Source organism: Cystoisospora suis (assembly GCF_002600585.1).
Source record: "Cystoisospora suis strain Wien I chromosome Unknown contig_926, whole genome shotgun sequence".
NCBI lineage: Eukaryota > Apicomplexa > Conoidasida > Eucoccidiorida > Sarcocystidae > Cystoisospora > Cystoisospora suis.
Genome location: NW_027153727.1, coordinates 77,896 through 90,778, shown reverse-complemented (window position 1 = coordinate 90,778; position 12,883 = coordinate 77,896). Strand labels below are relative to the sequence as shown.

General features: G+C 56.2%; 1 protein-coding gene across 1 annotated transcript in view; it reads right to left on the bottom strand.

Moving 5' to 3' along the window:
- Positions 1-12,883, bottom strand: part of CSUI_002214 (uncharacterized protein) — a gene marked incomplete at its 3' end in the record, with an annotated part of 16,209 nt that continues 3,326 nt past the window's right edge. Inside the window, exons 3-9 of the mRNA XM_068062416.1 lie at positions 6,665-12,816; positions 4,371-6,342; positions 3,491-3,760; positions 1,966-2,812; positions 1,294-1,364; positions 613-735; positions 1-126 (exon numbers count right to left, since the gene is read on the bottom strand). Coding sequence (XP_067925613.1) covers positions 1-126; positions 613-735; positions 1,294-1,364; positions 1,966-2,812; positions 3,491-3,760; positions 4,371-6,342; positions 6,665-12,816 — 9,561 coding nt within the window. The remainder of the gene's footprint in view (positions 127-612; positions 736-1,293; positions 1,365-1,965; positions 2,813-3,490; positions 3,761-4,370; positions 6,343-6,664; positions 12,817-12,883) is intronic.

The following is a 12,883-nucleotide window of genomic DNA, read 5'->3' as shown; positions in this document are numbered from 1 at the left end:
GGCCAACGGAGGGAAGTCAGACGGTCCGGTCAGATTACCGTTGGCAACAGCCCGCAGGACCGGCAGCAGAGCGGAGTGCAGTACGAAAAGAGAGGCCTCCACGGCAGAGAGGAATACCGATAAGATCTGGAAAAACGAAGCAAGTGCACACGGCACAGCGGCAGAAGATTGCTCGCCCCGAACAAAGCAGTGATCGAAACCTGCAGTGCTTCTATGGGCCAGACTGGAAACTCCAAGGGGCTCAGCCCCCGTCAGTCCGAGTTCAGATGCTGCTCTCGGCCGTGTCCGTTGTGTTCTTGACAAGACTCAAAATCTGCAACGTGTCCCCATCCTTGTAGCGACACTGGCGCTGCGACAAGAAGTCCACCCCCGGGCGTCACGCACTTCAGCTCGTGTGTGTGTGCGTCTTCGTCGTCTTGCATCCTGAGCAGTTCACGCAGTTTGGACTGGCTTCATACGGTGTAGTGGAATGGCATGACAGCCACGCTACGGTCGAAGGCTCAGCGAAAATATCACGAGCAAAGCTTCGCTGCACAGAAATGCACGCCTGTGGCGCGTGACGCCTGCAACACATGTTGTTGCCGTGTCGTCGTGGGTGCCGTGGTGACTCACACTCTCCGTCATACGGGCCTTCCGAGGTTCGGGATCTGGCAAAAGAAAGGTAACGGCCTTTACGGCTAGCTCCACGCTGGTCTTGAAGAAGGTGCCGAAGCGCTCTACTGCTGCGGTACAGTCCTGAACAAAGTCGACAAGCATACCCCGGTACGAAGCTAGGGGAGCACGTTGCGAACCTACAGACTAATCCCTCACCTGGCTGGCAGCAGATCGCCCTGAAGGCAAGGCTACGCTATGCCGCAGTCTCCACCAGTCCCTCGCCATATCCCGCAATGCGGCGGTCATGCGGCAAAAACGCCCGGAGGCCGCTGCCCCTCGTGATCTCAGGGCAAAGGGGGCTCAGGAGAAACATGGTTGGCGCGAAGAAGAAAAGCACTGTCAGGAGAGCTCGAGCTCAGTAGAATGTGGCCACTAAGCTTCGCCTATTCATCCTCGGGAAAAAGGAAACTGTGCACTTTTCAAAAGGAATCGGACGAGTGCAAGCAAGCACAGACGTAGATACACCCGACCCCTGGCATGCCTGCCACTTGCTTTTTTTTTTTAAAAAAAAAGCAGGATCAGACCCATGAACGGCAGAAGATGCCAGAGGTAGGTGGTCGATGTGTTGCGTCACTTGTCAGCGTAAGGATCTGTCTGCACTGTGAGACAGCAAACCGTGCGGAAATCGCTGCAACTCACCGCATCCTCTAGTGCGTTTCCAGCACGCTGGTGTTCAACAAACTCGACGCTGAAGTAGCCGAAGGAAAACCCTGCAGATGTAACGCACGAGAATACAGATCAGGTCATGCCCGCAGAAGCAACAGAGGAAGCAGTCAATCACCAATAACAAGAAAGTTATTCGTGGAGGGCAAAGTCCTCGGAGAAACTGAGACGACAAAATACCTAGAGCCTCAACAGGCGAGCACTTATCCGGCTCCTGGAGACCCACGTTACCGAGCATGTGAATGAGCCGGAACGACTGAGAGTTTCCTGTCTGGTAAATTGCTTGGGCCGCCCGAGCGCACCCTGCAGCAGGTTGACGGTGCTAGCCCAACCACGACGCATCACACAGCCATTCTGGTGTGTGCTGAGGACTGTGAGCCGCCTCCTCTGCCGACGATCGACCTAGCGCCACTTGGGAACGGCGAACGACAGCCGCCCTCGCTAGAGGCATACTTCAATCTAGAAAGAGCCTAAGAAGTACTCCTCCCTTTCACCAGCAACACGGTTCCATCTTGCCAACTGTGGCAGGCAATTACGTATCAGACCCTCCACTGAGGAGAGCTCCACGGAGAGAGATGAAAAAAAAAAAAAATGGCACGTTGCTCAGAAAGCCAGTGAGTTCTTTCTTTCCTCTCCACGCTTCCTTACCAAGAATTTCAAGACAAAGTAGAACGATGTCCCACTTTAGACGCTCATCCCGTGGCTTGAGTTGCTGCGACAAGCGCACAATCTTTCCCGAAGTCATCTTGCCCATACGGGTGCCCTCGGTATCCTTCAAACTGGAGAAGAGAGGCTGTTCTGGGGACCCAAGGCATTCTCCCTCCTGCAGATCGAAATCTCGAGCTGTCTTGTTTTCCCTCGGGCGCGAGGTGCCCACTCCACGCACGCTTCCATTTTTCTCTTCTTCACCCTCTCCTTCTCCGCCCTCCTCCGCGAAATCGGAAACAAGGAAAAGAAGGAGATCCGCAATCATCGCCTCTACAGTATCCGCCAAAACAATATTGATCCGCAACAATTGGTGGCTCAGACCTCGCTTGACAGTTTTTCTTCTATTCCTCCCGGCGGATAAAATTTGCCTGTACACTCTCAAAACCGCTGCTGTCGCAAGATATAAGCGGTCTACCGTTTCACCATGCATACAGTCCCCTTTCTTGCCCTCGAGGAGACCAGAAGCGGTAAACGTACCGCAAAAGCCATCCAAAGCCGAGCGAAGTATCGACTCTTCCGTCCAGCCACGCAGGGATCTAGACGCGCACGACAAGGCTCTTCCGGTTTTTGCCTCAACTTCCACAGACCGAGTGAGACGCACAGCGCTATTCCACTCACGACATAAGTGAGAAAAGGAAGAAGAGAACCTCCGCGTCTGACGGGACCAGGACGTCGCTAGAAGCGCGACAATCCGCAGGGGGAATAGGAAAAAAGCTTCGTGGTTGTTCACCCACTGGACTGTCCGATCCACCACAACGGCGGGCACCGGGTTGAGGGAGAGAAGCGTCTGCCAGAACAAGCACGCAAGCAAACCGCCCCGAAAAGAATGACTTTATCATCAAGAGTATGAACAGATAACAAAGGCGTGCGAGCACTTTTGCTACTCACCCAGTTGGCTCCTCCCGACTCCTGTCTCCGGAGAAAACTGACAAGGCAAATTACTTTTCATTGCGTGAGTGAGCGACCTTGAACTGTTTAGCAACACTCTGAGATATCTCCACCTCTGCGGTCTGCCTTCAACTACACTCCGAAGAGACAAACCGTCAGGCCGGACGCCCCCGGCAGACCAGCCCAACAAAGGCCAAAAGCGTGCAGTTCTCCCCGAGCGCACGTCGCTAAAGACCGGCCGACTGCTATTTCTTCAGAGGCGCACTTGGACTGACGAAATTGGTACAGTGGGCGCTGTCACCGTGTCCCCTTCTCGTTAGAAAAGTCTTTAAGGTGCCCCCCGAGAATCTCAAGCAGATTTTCCGTGCGATAACGGCAACATACAGTCACATCGATACTTCGGCACATGTCAGAAATAGAGATACTGACCACTTCGGGAGGAAGCGGGCAGGGGAACGCCTGAGAGATAGGTCTCATGCCTTTTCGACTTCTGAAAAGGCTGCAGGCCGTTCCCGAATTATTGGAGCTGAACGAACACTGGCAGAGTTCAACCATCTGTTCGGCACCTCATCCTCACCTGCAAGACAGAGAGGAAAGAAAGTACGAGCTCAACCGGCGCGACCTTGACGACAGACTGGGCAATATCATCCGGAAGCTCAACGGGCCTCAAAAAGGTTGCTAAGCTAACAACCTTCAGAGATTCCTGCAGGGCTGTTCCGGAGAGAAAAAGCTCAAAAAGACGAGGAGGAGTTCTCGATCTTCCGTAGAAAGCAGCACTCCGTGACGAGCAAGACAGTATGGGGCAGGAGAGAGGGCGGAAAAGAAATTCGCGCACAAAGTGGGGATGCTGAGCAATCAAAAACCATACTGGCAGGAAAGACGGTGAAACAGTATCGAAAGCATCCTTGGTCTCATCCGCGAGATCACGAGCACCCGGAGCACCAGGTGTTCGAAGATCCCACCTAACTTGTAAGATGACGCCCCCGACACCCTTGCGGGACACTGGCGTCTGTTCTTTACTGTTCTTGAAGGGGACGTCTGTGAAGATGCCCCACTGCGACTCCGAAAGCGTGGGCAACAGCCCACCATGCTGCTCGGCGGCCTCACTGCGTTTAACGTCCCATAATTAGTGGCGCTTCTTGCCCTCCACTTACGTCATACGCACGAAGTTTGGTGTCGCTAACTCTCTAGCCGCTGTCTGTAGCTCGTCAACTGTCCTGATCTACGGCGGTCGCACGTCGCAGACTCTCCAGCTGCCCCCCGCTCTGCTGTCTGCAGGACGCTCAGTCTTTACTGTCTTGCAGTGTTTCTTGCTTCTGCTTCAAAGAGTTTGTTAGAATAAGTGCGCAAGTAGACCAAAGTATTCTGAGTCGGCCGAAGCATTCACTTGCACACCAGTGGTATATCGTCGACACGATCCGTGCATAGTGACAGGTGGCCTGACGGTCTCCCCTCACCAGGCAAGCAGTTCTAATGAGGCTAATTGTTGCCAAGACCAACTCTTCCTTTCTTGCTTCTCGTGGGACGCCCCTCTCACTCAAGGCCAAGCCCATCACAGCCGAAGAAGACAAAGGATTAGTGACCGTCTCCTTTTCCTGTGTCCTTGCTCCACAGTCGTGACCGACGGTTGCATAGGCCGCGTCTCTCATAACTGCTTCAGAGTCGCTGTCCGCGTAAAGGCGTGCTAAGACGATAGCCGCCAGAACCTCTGCTTCAGAAGGGGTGTGCAAGTCACCGAAGTCCTCTACTTCCTCCTCTGATTGCACGACACCAGCCACCTCGCTGAAAGCTCCCTTTCTTGCGGTGTTTGGCTCTTCCCCTGTCATAGACTGCGTTTCATTGCCCCAGCGAGCATCATTTTCCCAATGTCCTTGTTTTCTTTGCGCTCCGGCCCCCACCCCGCGTAGAATTTGCAGGCTTTCTGAAACGCCCACATACGGTGACGTAGACCAGAAAACATCACGTACGGTCCTCTCAGCGGACCCTATCACTCCTCGCTTCCCAGTCTCCCGCACACCGGAACACGTGAGACCCTCGTAGAGCAGTTGCGTTGGCACCAACCCCTCCAGCAGAAAGTTCAGAACGCGCAGAGAGCCAAGGACAAGCCCGTACGGACCTGCTGTAACGCTCCGTGCCCGCGCCACGTCTCCAGCCAGACCACACTGACCTCTTCCTGCTGCTTCCCCATGTACATTAAGCCGGCGAGAGCCCCCACGGTCAGCTGTATCCGGCCTTGCAAGAGAACGGCGAGCGTCTCTAAAGAGAATGGAAAACAGCTCTGATTTCGCCGCGGAGTCTTTCCGAAGAGAAGCAAGGAGAGCAACCGCGACGCCACTAAGCGTGCGGCAGTTCGCAGAGAAATACTCGTCTTCTGTAACACATGTGAACAGCTTTGTACCTTCTTTCTCCCCTGGAGAGTTGCCCAGTGAGTTGTCTGTCAGCCGGTCCAACGAGGACATCCGCACTGCAAAAACTGGAAGTCCGAACAAAAGGACCAAACAGTCGTAGAGGAGTGACCGAATAGCCCATCCTGGTTCCTTGGACTCCAGGTGTTCAGCAGAAAAACCTGCCCCCTCTGGTTGCTTCTGTCTTGAGTCTTTCTGCGAAAGCCGGAGAAGCAACTGAACTATGAGGTGAGCGAGGTGACTGGGGAACGCACTCGGGAAAACGGGAGGCGAACACACATTGCTCAGGCCACCGCTCTCACTCCGCGCACTCTGGGCTGCCACAGCCAGTCTCACGATGACCGCATCGGTACACCAGACGCCGAGTGATAGACGGAAGAGCAAGACGAGCCCGAAAATTCGAGGCAGATCAAATTCCTCACATAACGAAGGTGACAGGAACCGCTCAAGCGTTTCAAGCGACCGCTGCGCCACCTGCAGCCGATGACCGTCACCAAAAAAAGAGGCGAATACCGAAGAAATCGCGGAGGACGGTACTGGACACCGGGAGGGAAACCAGGAAGACCCGGGGCCACCGGAAGCAGCGAACACGGGGGAGAGCAAGCCGTAGCAAGCCTGACAGAGTGGCACGAGAGCCCCGAGTGCGCTATGAAGAGCTATAGCTGTGTAGCGCGCCAGGTTGACCCGGAACAGCTGAATCCACAACGTTGCAAGGAGAGAAGCCAGAAGATCTGCTGACTTCTCCCATCCAGCAGAGTCGGAGCAGTCAGCAGATTCGTTCGCCGAAGCAAACGAACCTCCACAATGACGGGGAAACACGCCGTCCCCAGCAATGCCCAGGGGTTCTATGGGGCCGTGAGAATAAGCATTTACAGCCAGGAGTGGACCGAGAATTTGATCCCGAAGCTTCAAAAACACGAGAGGATCAAGAAGACTGGTAGCGCGCTCCACGAAACCGTGCTCCGACGCGCCTGACATGTTGAGTGACGACGGGATACTGACGTTCCAGTCCGTCTCGCAAAGCCTAACAGCAGTCGAAGGGATAAGACAGGCACACAAGTGAAGACAGACGGACAGGTGAAGAGGCCGACCACAGAGAAGATCCGAGTGGGAGCCTCGGGGCTATGTGCCCGGACACGCCCGCGCGTAGAAGAGTGTCGAGGTCCTTGTGAACTCCTCTGAGCGGGTGCCAAACGACTATTGCTTACTGGCCTGGTTCCCGTGTTTATACAATGCAGGCATGAATAGCCCAGAAGGTCTACAGTCCGGACAGTTGCTAAAGTGGACACCGTCGTCGCCACGTACGCGGTGCAGCCGGTCGAAACCCAGCTCGGAATGTTACTTACTCGAACAGAAGCTGTGAGGCGCGTTCGATTCTCATCATCCACTGTCCCCCTTCCGCGTCGCCCACTTGTCCGAGCTGCCGCCACATTCGCTGCTCTTCGCCGATCCTCCTTGTGCACCTCTTCGCCTTTTTGCCTGTGGTTTGGGCAAGTGCACGCAGGAGGTCCGGTGCCCTGGTGCTTCTGCGGAAAAAGAAGAGAAGATTACGAAAACATGCAGGGACGTCCCTATCCCCCCCCTGTCTCGACGTATCCATCAGCAGATCAGCCACCTTCACGAGCTGATCCACCATGTCTGCTCGGAACACTACCTCCTCTTCCCGCGAGGGGCCGTAACATCTTTCTACGCGGTTTCCTGTTGTCACCGGCCGACTAGAGACGGCTTCTGAATTTACTGAAGGGACACCTTTTCCTGAGCTCCACTGCCCTGCCATTCCAGGTCCCGCCGGGATCCGCTGGGAACCTGTTGTTGATACGACCACACGAGCAGGCGGTAATTTGGGCATCGCTAAAAAAGATCCACTTCGCGCGGTCTCGCGGAGCTCCGTGGCACAAACATCCGCTAGGGCCGAGAGCTGTAGGAGAAAGAGGGGACGGGTAATGACAGGCATCTCTCCAAGTTCACGCAGTGCTGTCAGACGCTCCAAAAACTGGTAACGTCCCGGCCAACACAGTGCCAAGAGCTCAAGGGCAGCGGGGCGTGTGGAAGGGGCGCTTATAAGTGACTGGAGAATCTGCAAACACTTCAGTACCTCCCACTGGTGCTCATAATCGCAGAGGAACAGCGAATGACGCTCGCACGCATGCAGAAACCTTCCGGTAGACGTGTCCACCGGATGTGGCTCCCGATCTCCCACATTGTCGTCCAATAACTGAAATGGAGGTGCCTCCTGAAGCAGAGCCATTAGCGCTTCGGCCACCTTCGCTGGGTGATCACCTTCGCTGCTCGTCCCAAGGAGTGAGGAACGGAGCTGGCTGACGCCTCCTTCCCAGGACAGAAGAGGCAGCTGCCGTCTGAACGCGAAATGAGCAATGTCTCCTCCTGTGCTTTCTACCCAAGCAGCTGGGCAAGTCCTAGCAGTTGCTGGCAATCCTGGCGCTTCCGGACACTCAGCGGCCGCGAGTGCCGCCGCACTCCAGCCGAATCGTATCCGTTCTCCGCTTGCCGCAGACAGGCCCAAGAGAGAAAGAGATATCGGAGTGGATGATATGCCCCCATTAGGATGGTGCTGGACTCCGGTCTCGGCTGCGTAACAGCTAAAGAGGGGATGCTGGTTCTTCGCCATGCCAACGGCAATCGAACGAGGCACGTCTGTCACCTTGCACGTCCGTGTCACACCTGTGTGGAGCAGCAGCAAAGCCAGCCGCCGCAAGGAAGTGGTATGGAAAGTTGAACCGTGGTAACACGCGGGGACGCGGTCATAAGCAAACGGGGGATTTCCTGGGGGCTGATACGGCGGGAGCACCCACGCCGCTTTCGGCTCTGTGTCCGCCAAGTGAGCGCCCATGAACCACTTCGTCGACAGCGCAAGCGGCCGTGCGGAGGGCTGGAGAGCACCACTGACAACATCACCTGACAAAAACTCAGCACCGGTTTCTCCGCCACAGACCAACCGCTGCGCTCCTCGGATTCTTCTGCCGAGCAGGAAGCTCTCTTCTCCTTTCTGTCCTGTTGCAGGTGCAACCATTTCGAGTTCAGTGCACTCCTGAAATCTCAACGCATGCCATGCTGCAACGTCCGTGCTCTCCGTGACAGCATCCTCAACTCGTTGCCAGCGGCTGTCCAGTGACCGACGTATGGGAAGTCCAGTGAAGCAAGAGGCGGCGCCCAGATAGTTGCCCGGCTTCTCAAACTCGTCTACCTCTTTTACCTCGCCGTAAAACAGATGTCGCGCAGGCGACTCGAACAGTTTCCTCCACGCGCGCTCACTTTCGTTCCCCACAACTCGTGCCCTTCCCCGTCCTTCAGCCAGCAACGCAGCTGCCGTAGCAACGGCTGCCGCATTGGAACCCGCAGGATCAACCAAAGTTATAGGAGCGCTGGGAAGGTGTGAGGGTGTTGTGCGCCCAACGTTCCTTGATGAACAAGCAGAGGCCACAACACTTGACAAAACACCCGTCAAAATTCTCTCCGATTGTCCACCATCTCTCAGGCCGGCCCCCCGGGCATTGTTTCCTCGTTGCAGGCCCTGCTGCTGCATGCCACCAGACGACAAGCGAAGGGCAGAGAGGAAGGGCGCTTCACATTCTATAGCAGCGTGCTCTCTGAGCTTCTGAGCCGCGAGGGCGCTGTCCAGCCGCGCGCGCTGTCTCGCGCTAGGGTGTTCTAGGAAGAAACTCCCAAGACTGGACGAAAACAAAGGATCTGACAGATCCTCCAAAGAGGGCTCTGCGACATCGATTGCTGCCCCCGCGCCGCTGCTACCTGCGCTCCCCGGTACAATGAAATTGTCGCACTCCGAAGCCTGCCTTCCAGAAATCAGATAGCCACCTCTGTCGTTCTCCAACGATCCGCCAGGCTCTTCCGACGATGTGCAGTGAACGAGAGCATCGTCTTCGCCCTCGGGGAGCAACAGGCGGTCGTAGAAAGCTGGAGTACCTCTCTCCGGGCCGGCGCTCGAACTGGTCAAAAGGGCACACGCGACCGCCTCCCTTGTGGATTCCATGATTCCCGGAAACGTGAAGAAGACAGCTGAGAGGCTCTGCGGATCGCGGAGGTTCAACTGGTGTAGTGTGAACAACACGAGCTTCTTGATGGTCGTCGTGCATGCGCTGCCTAAGCCAAGATGAGCCAAAACGAACCAAGAGAAGGGCGGAATGGAAAGGAAAGACAGGGAAGGAAGCCGAGGCTCCATCGGGTTTTCCGGCGTCCTTTTTCTAGCCCGAGAAGCCGCAGCGAGCAATTCTGAAACGAGGGGCGAGGCCGACCGTGCCAGCTGTTCGTGAGCGAACCGAAGGCGTAGGCAGTCCGCTGCGGCAGACTCCGGCGCCTGTGCATCAGCCCGCGGCCCACCAATAGCTGCTTGCTTGGACGCAGGTACCTCTCTGGCCGTACTCGGGCAAATACTGTGCTCGGGAGATGAACTTCTGCCGTCCATGCGCTCGTCGCTGACTCCCGAAGCGGCGCACTCTGCGAGGGCGCGTACGGGCCACTTATTGCGCGTGGCCGCCCAAGATTTGCGGAGGCGGTTAGTGGCATGGCGCCTGCACAGCTGTAAAAAAAGCACATCGCGCTGGAACAGAATGCGGAGTATGTCAAGGCCTACTGCCCCCACTTGTTCCGCGAAAAACCTTCGGACGGATGTGCACGTAGCAGACAAGACTGCGGCATACGTCTGCGGTTCCCAGTCTCGTCTTCGCTGGCCGGTCCGCCACCCGGATGGACAGGACCCTCCGGTGTTGATGCCGTTCCAATTTCCTCGCGCAATTCCACAAAAATATTTTTGTTGCTCTCCGCCAACCCCCGAGGGAGACGCAACACCGAAAGGTGCAGGGGTGTCAACCGCGTCCGCAGCGAGACTGACAGCGGAGTCCGGAGAGTCAAATCCGTACAGCGTGGACGCGTTGGGAAAGCAGGTGATTTTCATTAGAGTGTCGAAAGCATCAGACTCAAGGCAGAGGAAAGCGCGTAAAAGATATGTTGTCGCTGTCGCGTCGGCTTCCTCTCGAGAACTGTAAGGCTCTCGAACGGCTCTGTCAACCGAAACGGCGCCTATCCTTGGCAACGGACCACGCATAATAGATCGGAAGCTCCGAAGGAGAACAGCAGCTAAACGCCAGTACCGAGCTTCTGGAATTGCTTTCCAAGCCTCCTCGAACGGACGACCAAAAACTGTAACAAACGTTTCCAGAAGAAACTCGATGAGGTGTACTAAGTGCGCAATGTCTGCCGCTTGATTTTGGCTGCTCTCCTTTGCAGAAGCAGCTGTTGCGGCTTCCGCGGAGCGCGGGCTACCAATAGTCTTCGTGTGTCCTCTCCGGAAGAAAGAACCTGTAAACTCGACGCTTGCCCTGCGTGTTCTCGACTCGCTCTGATCAGCACTTGCTCTGGCTTCCTGTGCGCCACCTGACCCCGACAAGGGTGGTTCTGTCTGCTCCTGACAAGCTGATCCAGACAGAGAGCCGCTGTAGTCAATCGCTAGTCGACTTCCAAACACACCGAGCGAACTATCGAACCGGCGGCGCAAACCAACGAGTTGAAGGTTATACGCAACACAGGTGGCAAAGGCCAGCAGCAGACGCCCTTCGTCTCCCCCAAGTGATAGGGGAGACAAAGGCGGCCACTTATTTTTGTTGAGTGTCGACGAACTGAGATGCAGATCCCGGCGCAGCGTGTCCGTCAGGACGCCCAACTGGACAAGGACCGACATTGCTGTGGCGGGATTGCGAACAAGGTTGCCGGTAAGTACCTCCAAACAAGCAGCTTTTATGGCGGTCAGCTTGACGTGTTGGCTGTTCGAAGTCATGTGCAGAATCGCGTAGACGAGATCTAGAAGATGGAGGCCTGGAGAGCCTGAAGAGTCGGCGACAGGCGCGTGAGACTGACTCGAGAAACTCATAAATGAATCACTCAGGGCTGCCGGTCTGCCTGCAAAAGGCCACCCGGAGTAGGACAGACGTTCAGGGAGGCCAGGGAAGGGCGGCGGTAATGCAGAAAGCAGGAAAGTACTGGAAACACCTGCTGCCAGACGAAGACAAGACTCCAACGCGGCCAGCATCCCCCGAGGATAGCTGCCACTAGCATCGAGGACTTTCGAAACTCCGTCAGAGGAAGGCGCGAGAGCGCCGGCGGATGGAGTAAAAACAGAAGGCGGCCTTTCTGTCCTGCCCAGGGCGCCCGCAGCTCCCCCCACAGAAGAGGAACTGTTGCGAAAAGAAAGATGTTGACCGGGTGCCGTGTGCTCATCGTTAAGAGTGACAGCCCGCCCACTGCCGAGAAGGGAGAGAGACGAAATAGCATTCCCCGGGCCACCGGGGCATCTGGTGGGAGCATTACTCACTTCGCTGTTGATGAAGAGCCCGGAATTTGCTGCAAAGGCATACTGCGGTAATGCTGCGTACTGACCTCTAATTGCTGCCTCCAGCTGACTGTACAGCGTAAGAAAGAGGCGCGCGAACTGAATCGGAGGCCGAACGGATGCACCGAAGGATGCGGCCACCCGCTGTGCCACTACGGGACCTCCGCGGCTCGCAAGTATCGCGGCAAGGTCAAGAATTCCTACCAACAACGGCGGATGAACAACAGCACTGACACCTATGGCACGCGCAGCTGCATGCAGTGCCTGCATCTTTCCAGAACAAGTGGTGACAGCGGCAGCTACAGAGCCAGAGGCAGCAGAACCAGGAGGAAACGCTTCGGGAAGACGGCCCACCGCGGCGGCACCTGAAACGGCACTTTCCGCCCCTTGGAAGCGTGTCTTCCCGCTAACCCAGGCACTAGGTGGCACGACGTCTGCCGGGTCATACAATCTGCAGACGCTACCTCTTTCAGACAGGTCGTCTCCGTAAGCAGTTTCTCGGGATCCTGAGAATTCATTCTCGTTGCCCGCGAGAAACGCAAAGCGATCAGCACAGTAAGCCAAAAGGTCCGCATAGTGAACAGATGCTGCAGGGTAGGCCCGACACACCGAACCAATGAGCCTCAGCAGAAACAACAGGTTCAGGCTGCTAGACGTCCCTTCGTCCTTTCTGGAGAAGCTTTGCCGACAGATATTAGTCAGCCAGCCGACACCAGAGCCCCGAGGATTCCCCGCATATCCAGAAACAGTCGCGTGTCTCTCACCACGTCGGTCAGCCAAAAGAGCACCGGAATCGCTCATCTCCCCGGCAGCTAAGCGACCCCGCCACCCGTCTTCGACTCCTGTGGCGGTAGTCAGGCAATTCGCTCCAAGTGAGGAGGCATTACAAGTGAGAAGTAAGCTCCCCTGATGCAGAACACGAGAGGTAAGTGACAGCCCGCTGTCGTCGTCTTCGAAGCCCCCTCCAACCCAATCTGCGACGCGAGCACGGCGAACTTCTACGTCAACTAAGCGTTTAAGAAGGCAGGTGCTCCTCTCATCACTGTTGCCAACAAAAGCCATCCACAGCAGTTCGTGTAGAAGTTGAAAAGACACGAGATCCACAGCATCAACCGCCGAGCGTCCCGCGAGGAAAACCTCGGCCAATAGGGGAAAGATCGGGTAGTTGTACAGCGCATTCCAGGCCACCCGCCAGTCTGACATG